Source organism: Pyrus communis, chromosome 7 (genome assembly GCF_963583255.1).
Source record: "Pyrus communis chromosome 7, drPyrComm1.1, whole genome shotgun sequence".
NCBI classification, from domain to species: domain Eukaryota; kingdom Viridiplantae; phylum Streptophyta; class Magnoliopsida; order Rosales; family Rosaceae; genus Pyrus; species Pyrus communis.
In genome coordinates, this window is record NC_084809.1 from 5,029,488 (window position 1) to 5,049,915 (window position 20,428).

The 20,428-nt window shown below is 39.2% G+C and overlaps 2 protein-coding genes and 1 non-coding gene across 3 annotated transcripts; 2 read left to right on the plus strand and 1 right to left on the minus strand.

Moving 5' to 3' along the window:
- Window positions 1–3,030: 3,030 nt before the first annotated feature.
- Window positions 3,031–3,851, minus strand: LOC137739433 (uncharacterized). The gene is made up of 2 exons (XM_068478998.1): window positions 3,350–3,851; window positions 3,031–3,236 (listed from the first exon to the last, which is right to left on the minus strand). Exons 1-2 carry the CDS (start codon window positions 3,849–3,851, stop codon window positions 3,031–3,033), a joined length of 708 nt encoding a protein of 235 aa, XP_068335099.1.
- A 1,099-nt stretch (window positions 3,852–4,950) lies between these two features.
- Window positions 4,951–8,572, plus strand: LOC137740127 (receptor-like serine/threonine-protein kinase SD1-8). Its single transcript, XM_068479936.1, has 7 exons — window positions 4,951–6,299; window positions 6,406–6,511; window positions 6,586–6,757; window positions 6,993–7,203; window positions 7,369–7,606; window positions 7,692–7,842; window positions 7,936–8,572. Exons 1-7 carry the CDS (start codon window positions 4,979–4,981, stop codon window positions 8,242–8,244), a joined length of 2,508 nt encoding a protein of 835 aa, XP_068336037.1. The 5' UTR covers window positions 4,951–4,978; the 3' UTR covers window positions 8,245–8,572.
- An 11,399-nt stretch (window positions 8,573–19,971) lies between these two features.
- Window positions 19,972–20,081, plus strand: LOC137741241 (small nucleolar RNA snoR97). The gene has a single exon (XR_011069268.1). It is a non-coding gene; the product is annotated as a small nucleolar RNA snoR97 (small nucleolar RNA).
- The last annotated feature ends 347 nt before the right edge of the window (window positions 20,082–20,428 follow it).

The following is a 20,428-nucleotide window of genomic DNA, read 5'->3' on the forward strand; positions in this document are numbered from 1 at the left end:
TTTTGTTATTTTATTCTTATTTTATGGAGATTTTTATAGAATGATTAAAATGATTGTTTGTGAACAAACTCAATGATTAATTTTATTAATTTCAAATCTCAATGACCAATTTTATTAATTTCAAATCTCAGATTGTACAATTTTTTGATTTGAATTAGACCAAAAACAGACTTGTTGTAAATGAATGTTGAGGGAGAGTGATGTGGTGAGGTCGTTGTTGCTGTTGTGTGTTTGTATGTGTGTGTTGCTCAAGAATGGAGAGGGAGAGGATGCAAAGAAGAGAGGTGAGGGAGAGTGTTTCCAGGGCAGAGACAAGGAGGAGGAGAGGGAAAAAGAGTGTTCTAGAGAGAGAGAGATCACGGCAAATGGGGAGAAATCTGCCATGTGTTGCCATCCTAAGACCATCTCCAATGGTTGGGCTAAAAGTTAAATTTTTTAGCCCGAAAAATTTAGCTTTTAGCCTAAAAACAACTTTTCTACTCCAACCATTCTACCCTAAAATTTTAATCTGAGATTATTAAAGAATGAATTTAGGCTTTTTTTTTGTTAAATTAAATTTAAAAAAAAAATAAATATGTAGACTATCGTAAATTAATTTTATGAACATTTTAATCTAAAAAAATTTAAATTCCGATAAATATTGGGTAGAGTCCACCCCGATTTCTGGGCTAAATTTCGGGGGGAATTTGGCATTGGTTTAGCATTTAGCATTTAGCTCAAAATTTCCCCTTGGATTGGAGTGCGTTTGGGGGGAAATTTTGAGGGGTAATTTGGCTTTTAGCCCACCATTGGAGTTGGTCTAATGGTCTATGATGGAGAAATATCTTCAATTGTAAAATTACCAAAATACCCTTATTATTTCGAGTCCCGTAAAATCTTCGTTTAGCTTTAAATTCACTTACGCTTGCACGCACGCATTTGTAACGACGAGTATTACGAGACTACTTTAAGGGAATGAATCTTACATGACATGATAATGCAGTCAACAAAAGTCAATGTTTTTGCTTTGGAGGGTATTTTTGTAAATTCGTGCATTAAAATTATAAAAATTGTAATATTTGAAGACGGGTCGTTACAGTATGGATGGGTTCAGATTATACAATCTTTTGATTAAAATCAGACCAAAAACAGACTTGTACTTGTAAATGAATGTTGTTGTAAACTGTGGTAATGGGAGTTTGAAAACTTTCAACATACCCTTCTTTGTTTTTGTGATTAATTTTTGTTAGTTGTGGATTGGAAAAGATTTTATTATAATTAACAACATTTAAGCTCAAAACCTCTTAAACGGAAGCTCCATCTCTTCCCATAATTTGTAGTGAGCATTAGTGCTTAGCTTGGTACATTAGCTTGCAGGTGAAGCAATCTAACTTGAACGTGTCCTAATCCTTAACTCGAAGCTCCATCTGTTTACGGGCTTTGGATATGTGATGCCTCAAGGTTTTACACTATTTATATTGTCTAGTATTGGTGAATTAGAACGGAACGATAGTACTGCCAGAAGTTTTGACAGAGGAAGAACAATGTTCAAACCCATTCCATATATTGAATTTTCTGAAGAAAGTTGAGGTCCTTCATGTGTGGCGACTTTTCGAGCCTAACAAGTGGACAACACAACAAGGTGACGTGGAGCACATGTGGTCGTTTGGGTTCACACATGGGACAACCTGCTTTGATATCATGAAGAAAGTTAGGGTTCCACCATAAAACCAAATGACAATATGGAGAGTAGCCCAAGATCGTATAAGCCCATAGCACGACATGTCCCTCACCGATGTGGGACAAACATTTCCTCACATCATCAAATCTCAACACGTTCCCGCAAGTATGACCAATTTTCAAGTTTACACGTGGATAACAACTGGGTGACGCATGAGCACATGTGGCTCATAGACTTTCACACGAGAGGCAACATGCTCTGATCTCATGAAGAAAGTTGAGGTTCCACTATAAAACCCAACCTCTTATAAGCCTATACAAGGTTCCTCCTTCCATCAATGTGATGTTGGGAAAAAACTTAGAGTACACAACTCTAACACAAGTGTTGGAGAGACAATACAAGTAAACAAATTACTTGTATTACACAAACAAAATATTACAACACAAACTATCAAAGACACTCTTGAGAAGCTATGACACTCACTCACTTTCTAGAGACAAACTCTAGAGCACTCACACTCTTACAAGACTATTCTTTCTTCTCACTCTCACTTGCTTGTTTGCTTACAAGCTTACTTGGTTGGTTGCTTGTTGATTTGTTGATACAAATGGTGTGGATGCCTTCTCCTTTTATAGGCATAGATGGAACCTTGGAGAAGCATGGACACACCATGCTAGAGATATCTAGATAATTCCACTAACTTCCTAAGTTAGAATTATCTACACTAATCTTGCATGTTGGTGGAAACCTCACCATTCTTCTAGACTCTTCCACCAACTTAAGAAACAACATTCTAGTAATTTCTACAAAGTACTACTTTAACTTGGATAATCTAGCTAACCAACCTTAGTGAATGTTCTAGAATTCTTTATTCTAGATTTGTGTAGGTCCTTTAATGAGATGGGGTTGATTTCTTTAACACTCCCCCTCAACACCATCTCATTCTTCTCTCTACACTGGGTTGACAATGCTTCATCTTGAACACCCATTTGTATGAGATGGGTTTCACATTTCTTAGCCTTGCCACTGGATCCCAAATTTGATATTTCTTTAATGCATCGACCTCTTCTCTTAGCTTTACACCATTCAGAATTCTGTGATGCTTCTTTAAACGCCTCAGGTTCTTTTGGTGCTCCATCAGTTATGGCAGCATTGGCATATTTAGGATTTGACTTTCGTACTCTTGTTGACCTTCTTAGTTGTGCTTGTGGAGTTGATACTTCCACTCCACTAGGTCTAACTTCTTGTGGTTGTTGGTACACACCTGTTTGCCAAGGACTCTTAGGTCCTTCTTGCTCAACATCGTCTCCAGCAAGCAAATCTTTAGGCTCATCTGGACTTGATTGGGTTTGGGCAACTTGGTCTCCCATTTACTCCTGCAACATATCTTCAATCTCTCTTGAGTCAGGCAACACTTCATTTTCTGAGCACCACCAAAAAGATGCTTCAGCATCCCATTCTTCATCCATAGCTAGATATGCTATGGCATCCCAATCATCTTCACTTTTCTTTTCTGAGTTGGCGACGTTACTTTCTGCAGGCCTTTTGAACCACAATCCTTCGCCATGTGGCCATTCTTTCCACAATTGTAACACTTGCCCTCAAATCTTTTATTATTCTGGGACTGACCACGGTTGCCATGATACTTCGGAGCTCCCCCTAGCCGAGAACTCCCTCCTCCTTGATGACCTTTTTCCTTGTCACCATTTCTTTTAGATCCACCACCAGCATGCTGCTTAAAACTGCCTTTACTTTTGGTGTAGGGCGCTTCCTCCTCACCTTTTAACGAGACCCCTCCCATTTGCTTTGCCAAAGCTTCTTGATCGGCAAGCAAATTCTCGAACTCAACAAGTGATGATTGGGTTGGCCATCCTTGTACAGCGGCAACGAAGCCTCGATATTCGGGTCTCAATCCATGGATAATTATTCTTTTTATCCTGGATTCTACAATGGCAGCACTAGGATCTAATTCAGAAATTTCACGGCAAATAGACTTTACCTTGTGGAAATACTGCGCAATCGTCATGTCCCTTTGGGCCACTGATAACAACTCGTTCTCGAGAAGCTGCAGTCTTGTATCGTTCCTCTTTGAAAAGAGTGTGGCGAAGGTGTCCCATGCTTCTTTTGGTGTCTTGGCCTTCCGTATGTGCTCTAACATGTCATCTTCAATTGTAGTTTTTAAGGCAAACATGGCCTTACCTGCCTTGATCTTCCACTTCCTCAAAGCGCCGCTGGTGTCTTCTTCTGGCTGCGTAACTTCATTACCGCCGACGACATCCTAAAGATCTTGGCCTTGTAGGTAAGACTCTATACACGTCGCCCACGTGCTGTAATTTTTGTTGTTCAACTTCTTGATTGCTCCAACAACTTGAAGATCTCCCATCGTGTCGGCAGAGCTTCGATAAGCCAAACAAGATTAACGAATAATCTTGCGAAGTACTAAACTACTCACGATTCTCAAAAGCTTCAATAGAGACGGTCTTTAATCGTACCGCTCTGATACCAATTGTTGGGAAAAAACTTAGAGTACACAACTCTAACACAAGTGTTGGAGAGACAATACAAGTAAACAAATTACTTGTATTACACAAACAAAATATTACAACACAAACTATCAAAGACACTCTTGAGAAGCTATGACACTCACTCACTTTCTAGAGACAAACTCTAGAGCACTCACACTCTTACAAGACTATTCTTTCTTCTCACTCTCACTTGCTTGTTTGCTTACAAGCTTACTTGGTTGGTTGCTTGTTGATTTGTTGATACATATGGTGTGGATGCCTTCTCCTTTTATAGGCATGGATGGAACTTTGGAGAAGCATGGACACACCATGCTAGAAATATCTAGATAATTCCACTAACTTCCTAAGTTAGAATTATCTACACTAATCTTGCATGTTGGTGGAAACCTCACCATTCTTCTAGACTCTTCCACCAACTTAAGAAACAACATTCTAGTCATTTCTACAAAGTACTACTTTAACTTGGATAATCTAGCTAACCAACCTTAGTGAATGTTCTAGAATTCTTTATTCTAGATTTGTGTAGGTCCTTTAATGAGATGGAGTTGATTTCTTTAACATGTGAGATTCATTCTTAACATTTTCTACAAATACTTTGTTTATAGAAAAGACGAACAATGTTCTAGCCCTTTCCATACATTGAATTTTCTACAAAGACTTTGTTCAAATGTGAAGGGTTGAATAGTTGACTTAGTTGACTCGCAATGATCACCACAAAAAGGGCATATAGGTTAAGTTCCAGCAACAAGAATACGGTAAATCTTTGTCTGCCTGCTGAATTCTTTGTGCAGACATGAATACCAAACCAAACTCAAAGTTCGTGTTCTCCGTTATTTTACTATGTGCTTTTCTCGAGTTCCATGTTTCCCTTGCAGCTGACACCATCAGCGAAAACCAATCTCTCTCGGGCGATCAAACCATTGTCTCTGCAGGTGGGATGTTTGAGCTAGGTTTCTTCAAACCAGGTCAGCTTTCAAACTACTATATAGGCATATGGTACTCCAAGCAAGTGGTATCTGAGAGTACCGTTGTTTGGGTAGCAAATAGGGAAATACCAGTATCTGATAGATTTTCTTCGGTGTTGAGCATCTTAGATGGTAATTTAGTTCTCTTGAATATGTCCAAAATCCCGGTTTGGTCAACAGATTTAAACTCCACCACCAGTTCTGGTTCTGTACAAGCAGTTCTTTTGGATAGCGGAAACCTTGTCTTGATAGCAGGCTCTAGTAATAATACATCGGAGCCCTTATGGCAAAGCTTTGATCATCCAACCCATACTTTGCTACCAGGAGGTAAACTTGGATTCAACAAAATTACCAATCATACCCAAATTCTCACTTCATGGAAGAGTTTGGAGGATCCTGCACCAGGTCTTTACTCTTTTAAGCTAGCCCCGGATGAAAGCAATTCGTATATCTTACTGTGGAATAGGTCTAAACAGTATTGGACCAGCGGACCATGGGATGGAAGTTCACATATTTTCAACCTGGTTCCTGAAATGAAGCAATTTAATAACTGGGCCCTTAATATCTTCAATTATAGTTATGTTACGAATGAGAACGAAAGTTATCTCACATATTCTCCCAACAATCCTAAAATTGCATATCGAGGCTCGATGTCTGCCTCGGGACAGATTCAGCTGCTAAGGATGGAGAATTCCAAGCAGTGGGAATTGTTTTGGTCTCAACCAAGACAGTGTGCTGTTTATGCTTCTTGTGGGGCTTTCTCCAGTTGCAAACCCACACCCTTGAACTACTGCAAATGTTTGAAGGGCTTTGTGCCAAACCGGCAGAGTGATTGGGACTTGCAGATTTATTCCGGTGGATGTTCAAGAAGAACCAGTGTGAAGTGTGGGAATGCTACGGGAGACGGGTTTCTAAAAGTAAATAGCGAGTCATTGCCTGATAATAGACAATATGAAGGTGCTCTTAGTATCGAAAGTTGTAGATCAGCCTGCTTAAATGAATGCCAGTGCACTGCTTATGGCCATGACAATGACAATGGATGTTCAATCTGGCATGGAGATGTATTGAATCTGCATGAATTTGAAGCAAATGGCGGTGATGGAAGAACTTTATACATCAGAGCTGCAGCTTCTGACATCAAGGAAAAACGTAATAATAGTAATAATAGAAAGATTATTCGTGTCGCAATTAGTGATCATTATTTTGGCGCCATTATCTTGATGTTGTCAACAAAATCTTTTTCGTCTCTTTGCAGGTGTAATTAAGCCGTCCCTTTTGATTGCAATCGTCTCAACAATCACTGGTTTAATTGTTGTCGTTTTTGGCTGTTTCTTATGGAAGAAAACTTTGGGAAAGAAAAGGTACTGCTACCACTCGATCTCACCTCTCTCTGTCTTTTTCTCTCAGATGTGTTCTAACACTATGACTAAAACAGAGAGCATAAGAAGAACCATAATGAGAGTAAAAGTAAATTTGATGTTGGAGGTGGAGGTGGAAAGGATGGTGCAGAACTACCGATCTTCGGTTTAAGGGCTGTAGTAGCTGCTACAAACAACTTTGCTGAATCTAATAAACTCGGGGAGGGAGGATTTGGCCCTGTTTACAAGGTGACACTTCCACCATGTGCTTTAAATACAAGTACATTTCTCTTCTCCTGAACACTTTTCTTTATTTCTGACCTAAACAAATATCCAAGGAGAATTAAAGGACAAAAATGAATAGGAGTGTGCAGGAGAAAAAGGCTGTGCAAAAATCATTCCCCCTTTCGAAAATATGATTTTTCTTTTTTTCTTTGAACTTCAAAAAATATTTTCTATTGTGCGCTTTTCTTCCTCTGTACAGGGAATTCTGGCTGAAAATCAAGAAGTAGCCATTAAAAGGTTATCAAGAAAGTCAGGCCAAGGACACCAGGAGTTCATGAATGAGTTAAAACTTATTGCCAAGCTCCAACATACCAATCTCGTTAGGCTCTTGGGTTGCTGTCTTGAAGATGAGGAAATGATATTGATCTACGAGTACATGCCCAATCGGAGCTTAGACAAACTTTTATTTGGTAAATACACTCTAATGACTTATTAATTCTTTGTTTTTGCAAATTATTTTCCTTGTGTGCAAATGTCATGTACTGCAAGATGCATATTATGCACTGTGTCCAACATTTTTTCTAAAATGAAAAGAAAAACACTTGCTCATCTTTCTTCGTGTTTTGTCCAATCAGATGCATCTGAAAAAATTGAATTAAATTGGGGAAGACGTTTTCGAATTATAGAAGGCATCGCTCAAGGAGTACTTTATATCCACAAGTACTCGAGATTGAAAATCATCCACAGGGACCTAAAAGCAAGTAACATATTGTTGGATGGAGCCTTGAATCCGAAAATTTCAGACTTTGGAATGGCAAGGATTTTCGAGATAAATCAGACTGAAGCAAATACAAATAGGGTTGTTGGCACATAGTAAGTCTACATATATCTGGGACATGTTTTCATTCAAGTAATGTTCTATTGCTTACTTCTCTACATATTGTCAATTCATGCGCAGCGGCTACATGTCACCCGAGTATGCGAGATATGGTCATTTCTCTGAGAAATTAGATGTATTCAGCTTCAGAGTGTTGTTGTTGGAGATTGTAAGCGGAACGAAGAATGCTGCTTTTTATCGCTTTGAACATTCACCAACTCTTGCTGGATGGGTAAGTACTGAAAAATTATTCTAAAACTCATGGTCATCCCATCTTTAAGCCTTTCAAATTCGCAAATGACTGTAAGTTCACCATTTTAATTAGGCATGGGAGTTGTGGAAAGATGGAAGAGGAATGGAGGTGATTGATGAATCAGTAAGGGAAACTTGTCGCCTCGATGAAGCTTTAAAGTGTATCCATGTAGGGTTTTTGTGCGTTCAAGAAGCTCCAGCTGATCGACCAACAATGTCTTCAGTAATTCTTATGTTGCAAGGCAATGAATCTACATCTCTTCCGCCTTCCAAAGAACCTGCCTTTTCAACACACAGAAATTCCAATATTGTTCGCCCTTCTGAAATGCCTACCATTTTTTCTCACAACTCAGTCACCAAGAGTTTGCTAGAAGGTCGATAGGCATTGGAAGAGCAGTGACTGACAAGCAATTGAGAAAATAGTATAGTATATTAGAATAAACACCCCGACAACTAGCAGTTTTATACAAACACTTCAAGTTCAATTACACATTACCTAAGTTGTTTGTGTGTCTTATGGTTTTTGCCCATCCAAACTAAACCTATAATAGCAGCAGATTAAATTTATGTTATGTATTTTTCGACTGCAAATGTGGGTGTAACCATACTTTTGGATATGTTCTCACGCGCACCCCTTGGTGCAACCATATTCATATTAATTTAAAATGAATTGTCACTTGTATCAAAAGAATAAAGAGCAGATTTTTTTACATCTTCCAACTTTCAGAAGACAAAAACTAAAAACAAAATTGGTCTAGAACAAAGGATTTTACATTCGTATATTCATAATTGACAACATGGGTTTTCCTATGGTTGGAATTGAAAATTTGACAAACATCTTATAGAATCTACCGAATGCAAGTTTGGCAACTAGAACTACAAGTAAACTATGTGCTCGATCAGTCTTTTTATCGATGAGGATTTGAACTTGATGCCTCTTTCAACATTAAAAAGCAAAATATCACTAGAACACTGAATGCGCCTGATCATGTTAAATTTAAGTTTTATTGACGAGAGTATGGGCTGGAGATGATGGTCTCTCGGCAAGCAGAGGGGCTGCTTGGCCTGCAAGAATAAATGGATTCGAACATCAACATTCTCCTTGTCGAGCTGAAACACAAGCACCAGTCTGCTCAAACTATAGAGGAACTGAATGCACCCTGCAGATCAAGTCAATAATAAATCAATTAAACAAACAGTTTGTGAATATCACTTCGATCTGGAAAATTTGAGGACCTTGGATAGTTTCACTTACAAGCTACAACAACAAAACAAACCAAGGTAAGAGTGTTGATCAACCAACGAATGCACCATTCTAACGGCGTTAATATCATCAATTTGAGTCCGATTACCACCAATGTAAGAATCAGTTTGGTTACAATTAGCACCAGTAAGGACATCAGTTTAATCTCAAAAAAAGCTCCGCTGCCAGTTTCGGCATTATTGTTCTCCACATCCTTGAAACCCATGATTCTGCTGATTCTTTATCGGGACGAGCCCAAAAACACAAAGCAAAAAAAAAAAAAAAAAAAAAAAAAAAAAAATAATCAGGTTTAAACTTGTGTTTGAGAGAGACAACATGAGTATGGTATATATATGGAAGACGTACATATAAAATGTGTCCGTTTTGGGGCTTAGTTTTTGTGCTTCAAGTTTCTTCTGTTGGATAGTGGCCAAATTAGACTAGGAAACAAAACAATATTGATGAGGGAACATCATGATGAGGATTATGTTTCCTTGTTTTGTGGCTTGTTTTGTTCCTTATTTTGTGGTTTGATTTGTTCCTTGTTTTGTGGTTTTTTCAAAGCCATAATTATTTGGCTTTCGGGTGGAAGAAAGGAGGAGAAGAAAAGGGGCTGATTTTTATTTAAATGCTTGCCGAGGGAGAAGACTTGGATTAAGGAAAGCATCCAAAGAGATGGTGAGAGCATTTGGCTCTACCATGGGCACGGGTGAGAGAAATCAAGAGAGCTAGAGTGAAATGTCTCTTGTGAAAGAACTCTTGGGGTAGAGTGAGGCTCTTGGGAAAATTCTGTGAGTGGGTGTACAAGGGATATGAGATTGGGTTATGTCGATTTAACTCATGTGTAACTTGTACTGTTTTTCTCATAGTGAAGAGCAATATCTCTCCGAGGACGCAGGCAGGTTTTTGCCGAACCTCGTAAATTTCTCGGTGTCTTTATTTCTTGTATTTTAAACTATTCAACTGTGGGTTTGTATGTTGGTGAAGATAATCAGCCAAGGCACAACAATTGGTATCAGAGCTTTGTTGGAAGCTTTGGTTCATTGAAGGTTCAGATTTATTATTCACCATGATGACTACAAACATGTCGTTTTTAGTTGAGAAGTTTAATGGGAAGGGCAGTTTTACTCTCTGGCAGATGAGAGTAAAGGATGTCTTGACTCAACAAGGCTTGGTTAGAGCTTTGAAGGGAAAAGATGGGAAGCCTAAAGAAATGACAGATGACCAGTAGGAGGAGCTGGAGTCGCATTGTGTTAGCACGATTCGACACTGCATAGCTGATAACATTATCAACAATGTTATGGATGAAGATTCTGCGCCTGCACTGTAGGAGAAGTTGGAAAAACTCTATATTGCTAAGAGTTTGACCAACAAGTTACATATGAAGAGGAAGCTGTACAAGCTGAAGATGGATGAAGGCGGGAATCTCATGGACCACATGAATGTGTTCAATGGATACTTGGATCAATTGAGGAAAGTTGATGTTAAGGTTGAGGAAGAAGATAAAGCTCTCTTACTTCTTACCTCACTTCCAGATTCGTATGAGAATCTTGTGACAACCTTATTGCATGGAAAAGATACAGTAAGTTTGGAGCAGGTGCAGGCTTCTTTGGTGTCTTATGATACACAAAAGAGGAAGACCATTGTTGATGGTGGGCACGAGACTGCTTTAGCTGTTCAAGGTTGGAATCATGAAAGAAAATTGGGAGGAGGATTTGAGAGAGACAGCAGGTTCAAATCAAGCTCCAAAGGCAAGGGACCACAATGCTATGACTGCAAAGAATTCGGGCATAAAAAGATAAATTGTCCTTTGAGAAAAAGAAAGGATGATCTTGGTCCAGGTAGCAGCAATTTTGTGGCGGAAGACTTCGAGTATGCCCTCTAGGTACTCGAAGCAACACATCTCCTGGTGATGTATAGTCTCAAGTGTTGCAGGGGTTTTGCAGCAGGTGGAGCTATGGGATTCACAGGTGATGAGATGGTCCTGAAGAATGAAAAGTGTGAGAAATGTTTGTCTGGCTCGATGGGTGTTGCTGGAAATGGGTGCACTGACAAGTTTCCAAGTTGCAGACAATGAAGAGGAGGAAAACCTGCTGGAGGAGACGAGGATGTGTCGAGATCCTGTCTGAAGCTAAATGTTTTTTTTTCTTGCAGTAGCTGCACATGCATTGGCAGTGACTGAATCGGAACAGGACCAACAAGGTTGATTCAGAGTGTGCATGCTGGTACGTAAGGTCAATGGACTTTGGTATAGTTTGAGTCGAGGTGGAGATCATTATGAGTACCAGAAAGTTTGGGGAATTTGATTTAGTTACCGTTGTCCTTAGTTTGTACTTTGGGTGCTTATGGTGAGTGTTGATTCGAGTCTCTGTGATGTTTTCGAATTTGGCCAAGGTGGAGATTGTTGGATAGTGGCCAAATTAGGCTAGGAAACAAAACAATATTGATGAGGGAACATCATGATGAGGATTATGTTTCCTTGTTTTGTGGCTTGATTTGTTCCTTATTTTGTGGCTTGATTTGTTCCTTGTTTTGTGGCTTTTTCAAAGCCATAATTATTTGGCTTTCGGGTGGAAGAAATGAGGAGAAGAAAAGGGGCTGATTTTTATTTAAATGCTTGCCGAGGGAGAAGACTTGGATTAAGGAAAGCATCCAAAGAGATGGTGAGAGCATTTGGCTCTACCATGGGCACGGGTGAGAGAAATCAAGAGAGCTAGAGTGAAAGGTCTATTGTGAAAAAACTCTTGGGGTAGAGTGAGGCTCTTGGGAAAATTCTTTGAGTGGGTGTACAAGGGATATGGGATTGGGTTATGTCGATTTAACTCATGTGTAACTTGTACTGTTTTTCTTATAGTGAAGAGCAATATCTCTCCGAGGACGTAGGCAGGTTTTTGCCGAACCTCATAAATTTCTCGGTGTCTTTATTTCTTGTATTTTAAACTATTCAACTGTGGGTTTGTATGTTGGTGAAGATAATCAGCCAAGGCACAACATCTTCTTTTGAGTTCCTCTCATATTTGTTTCCTTTTGTGAGAAGAAAGCGTGAAAACCAAAGGGGAAATTAAAAGAAAACTGTTTAGCATTCCTCATATGATTGTTGATTCTCTTACCTGTTTTCGATCGATTGACTTTGGACAACTTGTGATCGATTGGCTTTGGACAACTTGTAAACTCATATTCTTTCTCTTTTCTTTTGGTCTTCAGTCATCAAACATTCATATCAATTTACGATATGAATGGTCCAGTCGCTAATAGCACTTCAGTCTTTATATAGGGTGCGGTTGTTGCACCGGACTATCTTAGATTAGATTTGCTTAAATGACTAAGCTGGATTGGCTTGACATGGACTAAGTGGTACTAGAATTATTTCATATGACTAGAGAAATTTTCTCATATGACTAGAACACACACCTCATCATGACAAGTGGTTTTCCCACCAATAACCTATTTGAGCTTTGAAATACGCCTAGACGCTTAGTTTCCCGGAAAATGCATAAACTCTTCAACCTACATCACTAAAAACAACAAAACCCAGAAGAAAAAAAATGCTAATTAAAATCCAAGAGATAAAAGGGGAGGAGGTAGAGAAGGACCAAATTTGAAGGGTTTGTGGGGAGAAGAACATACAGAAGGATTTGAAAAATGGCATTTTTTTTTTAAAATATTACAAATTTGGCTTCTTTTCAAAAAAAATATTACAAATTTATTTTCATAATTTTATGTTTTCTGGGTTTTGATTTTCTGATCTTCCACATTGGATTTAGCTCTGAAATATTTTGTTCGAGCTCGCTCGTGTGCGGCTCACAGTATACGGAGGCCCACAAGAGGGTGGGGGAGGGAGGAGATAGACGGCAAACCAAAAGGTCCGGCCAACTATCCCTTTGGTTCCATGTCGAAATAAGAGGGGGAGAGAACGAGAAAGGATAGGAGAAAGAAAAAGAGGAAGAGAGAAAAGAGAGGGAGCGTCCCGGGTGAAATCACAGGCGACGATGGACGTGGGTGGTTTAATATTTTGCCATCATCGACCTTTGTTTATGATTTTGCTGGTAACAATTGTAGGGGGAAGTCAGGAGGAGATGGGGGCGTCTTGGGATCTTGAGACTAGAAAGCAAGTTTTGGGAACAGTGCAGGTCTTGTTTTTTTTATTTTTTAAATAAACTTTAAATGTATTAAATTGTTATGTTATAAGGATACAAGTGTTCATAGGTTATTTGACACGCTCGACCTTGATATTCTTCAAAAGACCATGGTAAGCATGTGCTGGCCGATCTTGTCCCTTGATCAGCATCTCAATTCTGGTCAACTTTTCCCAAATGATGATCTTGTTCCTTCTTCACCAGAGCTTGAAGAGCTTTCAATGGCCACCCTGTTGCCTCCAAGCTTTTGGTGCTCTCTATACTATTAGGTTCTCAATTTTCTTGCTTACCGTGTTATTTTCTTTTCGATTTGTTTGGCTTTTGAGAAAATGCAAGACCAGAAAATGAGTTAGGCTCAAATATTTTCTATCATAGTATATAAAGACACATTCTTTTTTGGTTTTGGTTATATTTCAACGAAGTATCATTTTCTGAAGGCCAGTCCAGTTTATTGAATTTTTAGGTGTCAATGATGTTACAATTCAACGTGTTTGAGGCGTAGCGGAAGTGAGAACCTGTTTTTTGTGCAGGGAGAACCTACTTGTGGAAACTACGATCGCTTGATAGAAACGATGTAAATGAGGCATTGTAATCATAGTTCTAGGATTTGTGTTTATGTTTTTTTTTTTTTTTTTTTTTTTTTGTGGTGTTGAAATGCTGGTTTTGAGTTTCAACTATATCCTTGCCTTTTTTCTCTTCTCACTTGATCAGCCTCTCAATTCTGATCAACTTTTCCCAAATGACGATCTTGTCCTTCGCTAGAGCTTCAAGAGCTTTCAATGGCCACCTTGTTGCCTCCAAGCTTCTGGTGCTTTGTACTATCAGGTTCTCAATTTTCTTGCTTACCATGTGTTCGGGCAAAGATTTCTTTGGAGAAAGATCCTCGAACCTCAACACAGCTCCCCAAGGGATTGACACTTCGGATGTGCAGTCGGGCTCTTACTTGTTGATGTGCTACAAGAAGAGGATAAAGTTAGTTCTGAAATGTGCCTTTGTGGGGCCTTACGTGTAGGCCTTAAAGCTCACAATTAAAACTAACTAAGTGCTAGGCGTTCCACTGCTATCTCAGTATAGTAGATGTAGAACAAGTGTGTTTTTAGTTGATTATTTGCACCCCAAGTTACTCGGACTTCTTGTTATCAAAGGATTGTCGTGGATGGGTAAGTCCACATTATCAAATATCCTACAACATGGGTTCTATAGAAAATATGATAATTCAACATATTCTAAGCATAATACATCGTAAAACGTTTCACAAAACGTAATCATTAAATCATGTCTTTCATATATGTATTTTTACTATTAAAACATGTCTTTTAGAAGGAGTCCACTCACAGATGTTTGGCCACCAAAGAGCCATGCAAACTAACGAAGACAGAACGCTGTAATACATGCACCTAAGCACATAAAGGGTCCAATTAATAAAACTATATTCAAACGATTGAATTTGGAAAAATAAATGTCAAAAACGAATTCAGGACGTCAAATTACCCAAGAAATGTCCCGAGTAACGGAATATAACAAAAAAATATTCTAGAAATATTCTCTAACGGAATATTCCTTAACAGAATATTCTCTGACGGAATATTCCATCAGTTGGGCTGGTGGGTTTGAGCCAAAAGGTCCTAGGCCCAAAGGCCTAGGTTATAAAGGTTAATGGATTGGGTCAAAGACCTAAAAGGGGTTTTGGGTTATTTGGGCCGCAAGGCCTGGGTTCACACGGCCCAAGGGCCTTTGGTTCCAGAAAACAAATAAAATAAATAAATAAATAAAAGGGGTTCGGGCTTTGGGGCTTAAAGGGTTTGGGTTGGTTGCGGGTTGGGCCTAAAGGCCCGTGGGTTTTAAGTTTAGCTAAGTGGCCCGAGCGTCTTAGGTCCAAACGGTTTTGGTTGTGGGTTGAAAGGCCCCGAGGCCTGGCTTCGAAGGAAAAAGGAAGCCGGTCTTCACGAAGGAGAAGGCCGGAGCTTCCAAGCTCTGGTCAACCCAAAGCTCGACTACCCTTATCAACCTTTATGCCAAAATAAAGTTACGAAGGAAAAGATTCAAAATATACCTTCCTCGTGGCCAGCCGTGGCCGGAAGGTGGTCGGAAAAGGACTTGGAACTCACGACATTCTCGCCGGAAAACTGGGTAGTTCTTCATCGTGCAGTTTCTACGTTCAAACCACCCAACGTTCATAAATTAACCTACTATAACCTAAGATAACAACTAAAGAGATCTAGGGTGCTTACCATGGCCGAAGATTCAAGAAACTCGCCGGAAAACTATGTGGGTGGTCTCAGCCCTTGTACTCGCAGAGAGAGAAGAGGAAGGAGGGGGGGTCCGAGGTGGTATGGTCACCGGAGAGTAACTCACGGTGGTGGCGAAGATGTTGTGGGTGATGTTGCCGTGTAGTTCTCGGGGTGGGAATGAGGGAGTTGCATAGAGGGTTTCGGGGTAGAGAGTGAAGAGAGAACCCAGAGAGAGAAGAGAGAAGGAGAGAAGGAGAGAGGTGCCACTTGGCAAACGGGTAAGAGGGGAGCTGGGAGAGGGGTGGGCCTCTTGGGCTCTCCAATTAAGATCCAAAAATAATTTTTTAAATAAAAACCAAAATTTAGTAAAATTATAAACTAAATTTTGGGAGGGGGGATTACACTCCTATGGCAATGAATCTACATCTCTTCCACTTTTCAAACAACCTGCTTTCTCAACACAAAGAAATTCTAGTCATGTTCGCTCTTCTGAAACACTTACCATTTTTTCCCAAAACGCAGTCACCATGAGTTTGCGAGAAGGTTGATAAGCATTGGAAGGGCAGTGATTGGCAATCAGTTGAGAATTTTTTAGTATAGTATATTAGAATAAACACCCCGACAACTAGCAGTTTATACAAACATTTCAGGTTCAATTACACACTACTCGAGCTGTTTGTGCGTTTCATGGTTTTTTCCCGTCCAAACTAAACCTATAATAGCAGCATATTAAATTTATGTTTTGTATTTTTTTAATTGCAAATGTGAGTGTAACCATACTTCTAGATATGTTCCCGCCGTACCCCTTGGTGCAACCGTATTTATATTAATTTAAAATGGAATATCATTTGTATCAAATGAATAAAGAGGAGATTTTTTTTACATCTTCAAACTTTCAGAAGACAAAAACTAAAAACAAAATTGGTCTAGAACAAAGGATTTTACGTTAGTATATCCATAATTGATAACATGGGTTTTCCTATGGTTGGAATAGAAAATTTGATAATCATCATATAGAATCTACCGAATGCAAGTTTGGCATCTAGAACTATAAGTAAACTATGTGCCCGATCAGTTTTTTTATCGATGAGGATTCGAACTTGATGCCTCTTTCAACATTGAAAAGCAAAATATAACTAGAACACTTGATGCACTGATCATGTTAAACTCAACTTTTATTGACGAGAGTATGGGCTGGTGATGATGGGCTCTCGGCAAGCAGAAAGGCTGCTTGGCCTGCAAGAATAATTGGATTCGAATCCTGCACCAGGTCTCTACTCTCTTGAGCTGGCCCCTAGCCCCAGATGAAGGCAATTGAGATATCTTATTGTGGAATAGGTGTAAACAATATTGGACCAGCGGGTCATGGAATGAAAGTTCGGAAATCTTCAACTTGGTTCCTGAATTGAGGCTTAATTACGTGTTCAATTATGGATATGTTACGAATGAGAATCAAAGTTATTTCACCTATTCACGTTGTAATCATAAAATTGCATCTCGATGTTTGATGTCTGTCTCAGGGCAGATTCAGCAACTAACATGGTTTGAGGCTCCCAAGCAGTGTACTTTGTTTTGGTCTCCAGTTGCAATCTCACATCCTTGAACAGCTGCAAATGTTTGAAGGGCTTTGAGCCAAACCAGCAGAGAGATTGGGACTTGCAGATTTATTCTGGTGTGTGTCCTGTTCAAGAAGGACTAGTACGCAGTGTCGGAATGCTGCTACTATAAATGGGGCGGGAGGCGAGTTTCTAGAAAAACATAGCGATTCATTGCCTAAAAATAAACAAATATGAACATGCTCTTAGTATTGAAAGTTGTGGATCAGCCTGCTTAAATAAATGCCATTGCCGGCGATGGAAGAACTTTACACATCAGAGCTGTAGCTTCTTGAAGAAAATTAAGATTCCACCGTAAAACTAATTGGTAATTTAGGGTATGACCCAACTACTTATAAGTACATGTAAGGTTTCTACTCTCATCAATGTGAGATTCATTCTCAACATTTCTAATGACACACCCCGATCCCGATGTTCGTGGGACATCGGAATGGTCATGTGCTAGCGGACATCCGAGGGTGACGAAAGACATTTATTGAATGCAATGCTAAGAACTAAAAATATGAATAAGAATAATAGAAGTTTAAATATAATTGTTATGCAAATGAAGAACATGTTCAGAGCATATAACTAACTAGAATATTAAAAAGAAATAATATAAAATTGAATGAATAAGAGGATGGGTCCTACACCAAGAGGAATTGAAGATGCCGATGCGGGAGTGCCTTGATGCCGGGATTGTATGCCTCAATTATAAGTCCTTAAGGGGACGCAAAACAAACATGAGAGGACCAAATTGATATATATATTGAAACAGTTATCAACATACTAACTCCCAAGTTTTATGAAAACTAATATCATAATAAGTAGTAGGTTTTCCGAAAATCTTAGCATGCTATAAAACCTTCACAAAACATATTTTATATATAGTGTGCTAACTAGTGGTATCAGTATCAGTATATATTCAATCAGAACCCTTAATTTGCCAAACAGACCATTTAGAACACTTCCTTCATTTGCCAAACAAGCCCAACCTACGCCTAGCATGAAGCCAATATACATATCATTGCCAAACAGGCCCAACTTACGCCCAACACGATCATTGTCAAACAGGCAAAACAATGACCACTAGATACGCACAAAACATTGGATATAGTCTTTCTAAACACAAGTACATATATCTCAAAAGCATCTTCATAGTATACAGTTATCCATCATCTATACTATAAAGAAGTGTGTGAAAAAATGTTCTAAATAGTATATCGTCATCCATCAGATATCCTACAAAAACATAGGTTCTATAAAAAATATGATAATTGAACATATTCTAAGTAAGCATAATATATCGTAAAACGTTTTACAAAACGTAATCATTAAATCATGCTTTTCATGTATGCATTTTCACTATTAAATCATGCATTTTAGAAAGGTCCACTCACAGATACATCGCTGCCGAAGAACCACGCAAACTAATGAAGACGGAATAGCCACAATAAATGCACCTAAGCACATAAAGGGTACAATTAAAAAAAACTCTATTATAACAATTGAATTTGAGGAAACGAACATCAAAAATGGGTTAAGAACATCGAATTACCTTGAGAAAGGTCTCGGTTAGTTTTCAAAAAAGTCAACAAAAAGTCAACAACAGAATATTTCGTCAGGTCAAAGGGGGCTAAGTCAAAGGCCGATTCTGGGCCTAGACTTTGGGTCGATTCCTCAAAATGGGGTTTTGGGTTTTGTAAGGGCTTGGGCTCAGTAACCCGGCACAGGGACAAAAGGTTTAGTTTTCAACGGGTCGAAGGCCTTACTTTGTTCGGCCCAAAGGCCTGGTTTGAATGGGCTTTGGGGCTTGAAAGCCCGGCCCGAGTTCTAATTGTGGGTCGCCGGACCCATTTGAAAGAGAAAGCCGAAATTCGGCTAGAAATTCCTCGAGCTCTAACCAAAACATGCGATTTAATACACCAAAATGAAGTCCAAACGATAAGGAAGAGATCTATACCAATTTCGAGGCGAGTGGTGGCCAGAGTTGGCCGGAAAGTGGCCTGAAAGCCACGGGTATTTGCCGGAATCTGGGTTTTTCTCTTCCGAGTTGTTTCCTCGTGGTTTTGTCGTCCAATACACACCCACACGATCAAAATTGAAATATGGGACCAAAGGGGAAAGTTAAAAGGGTCTTCGAAGCTCACCTACAACGATGCAAGTCGGGGAGACAATGAACAGTGGCATCCGCCACTGTCGAGCTTCAGGGTAATTGGTCCGAGCTTCGTGGTAACAAGGTCCAGGTGGTGGACCGGTGGTGAGTGGTTGTTGTCCGTGTGTACGTATGTGTGTCGTGTGAAGCTCGAGGAAGGGGAGGGTGCAGCGAGGGAGAGGGAGGGAACCGTGAGACAAAGAGAGCTTTGAGAGAGGTGTAGGGTGCACGGGAAAAGGGAAGAAAGAGAGGGAGATGTACTTGGGCCCCGGGGGAACAAGACTAAAACACGTGGGTCCCACGGGCACACACATTAAAACCCAAAACAATTTTTAAAATTCCGGGATGGGGTTTTACATCTAACATTAAGAAAAAAAACATAGTAAGAGAATGATTATTCGTGTCTTACTTTGTTCCGTTACTCTTAATGTTATCCCGATGATCTTTTTCTTTTCTTTGTAGGTTTAATGATTTTTTTGCTCATTGCTTGTTTTGTTGAATAGGGTTTAGTATTTTGTTTGGCTTAGGTAATGTTTAAGTGTCAATGAAGTTACAATCCAACGCGTATGAGGCGTAGCGGAAGTGAGACCCTACTTTTGTGCAGGGAGAACCTAGAACCTACACGTGGAAACTATGATCCCTTGATAGATTCGATGTATCTGAGTCATCGTAAGCATAGTTTTAGGTTGTGTATTTTTGTTGTGTCTTGTGTTAAAATGTGTTTTTGAGTTTCAACTATACTCTTATACTTTATCAATCAGGTGTAGGGTCTGAAATAAATCAATGAATTGAAATGTTGTCTATCAGCTTCATCTCTTGTTACTGGTGGAGATCGGAATTAAACAACAACACTACACCTAATCACACCAATTTTGTCTCATTTACGGGTTTGTGATTCATGTTAAATTTCATCTAATTTAGGTTTTGTTGTCGAAGGATTTAGATTGTGTAGTTATTAATGAGTTTGTAGGATAATCAAGTTGTAGAAACAAGGATTGAAACAAGATCATGATTGGTGGAGAAAATGGTGTGCTGAAATCATTACCTTAGATTAATCATGTCTGGATGGGTACAGTTTGTAGGAATTCAGACCAAAAACAGAGACTTGGAAATGAATAAACTTTGTGGTAATGGGAATCTTAAAAGTTTCAACATATCTTTGTTTTTGTGATTACTTTTGTTAGCTAAACTTGTACGGATCGGAAA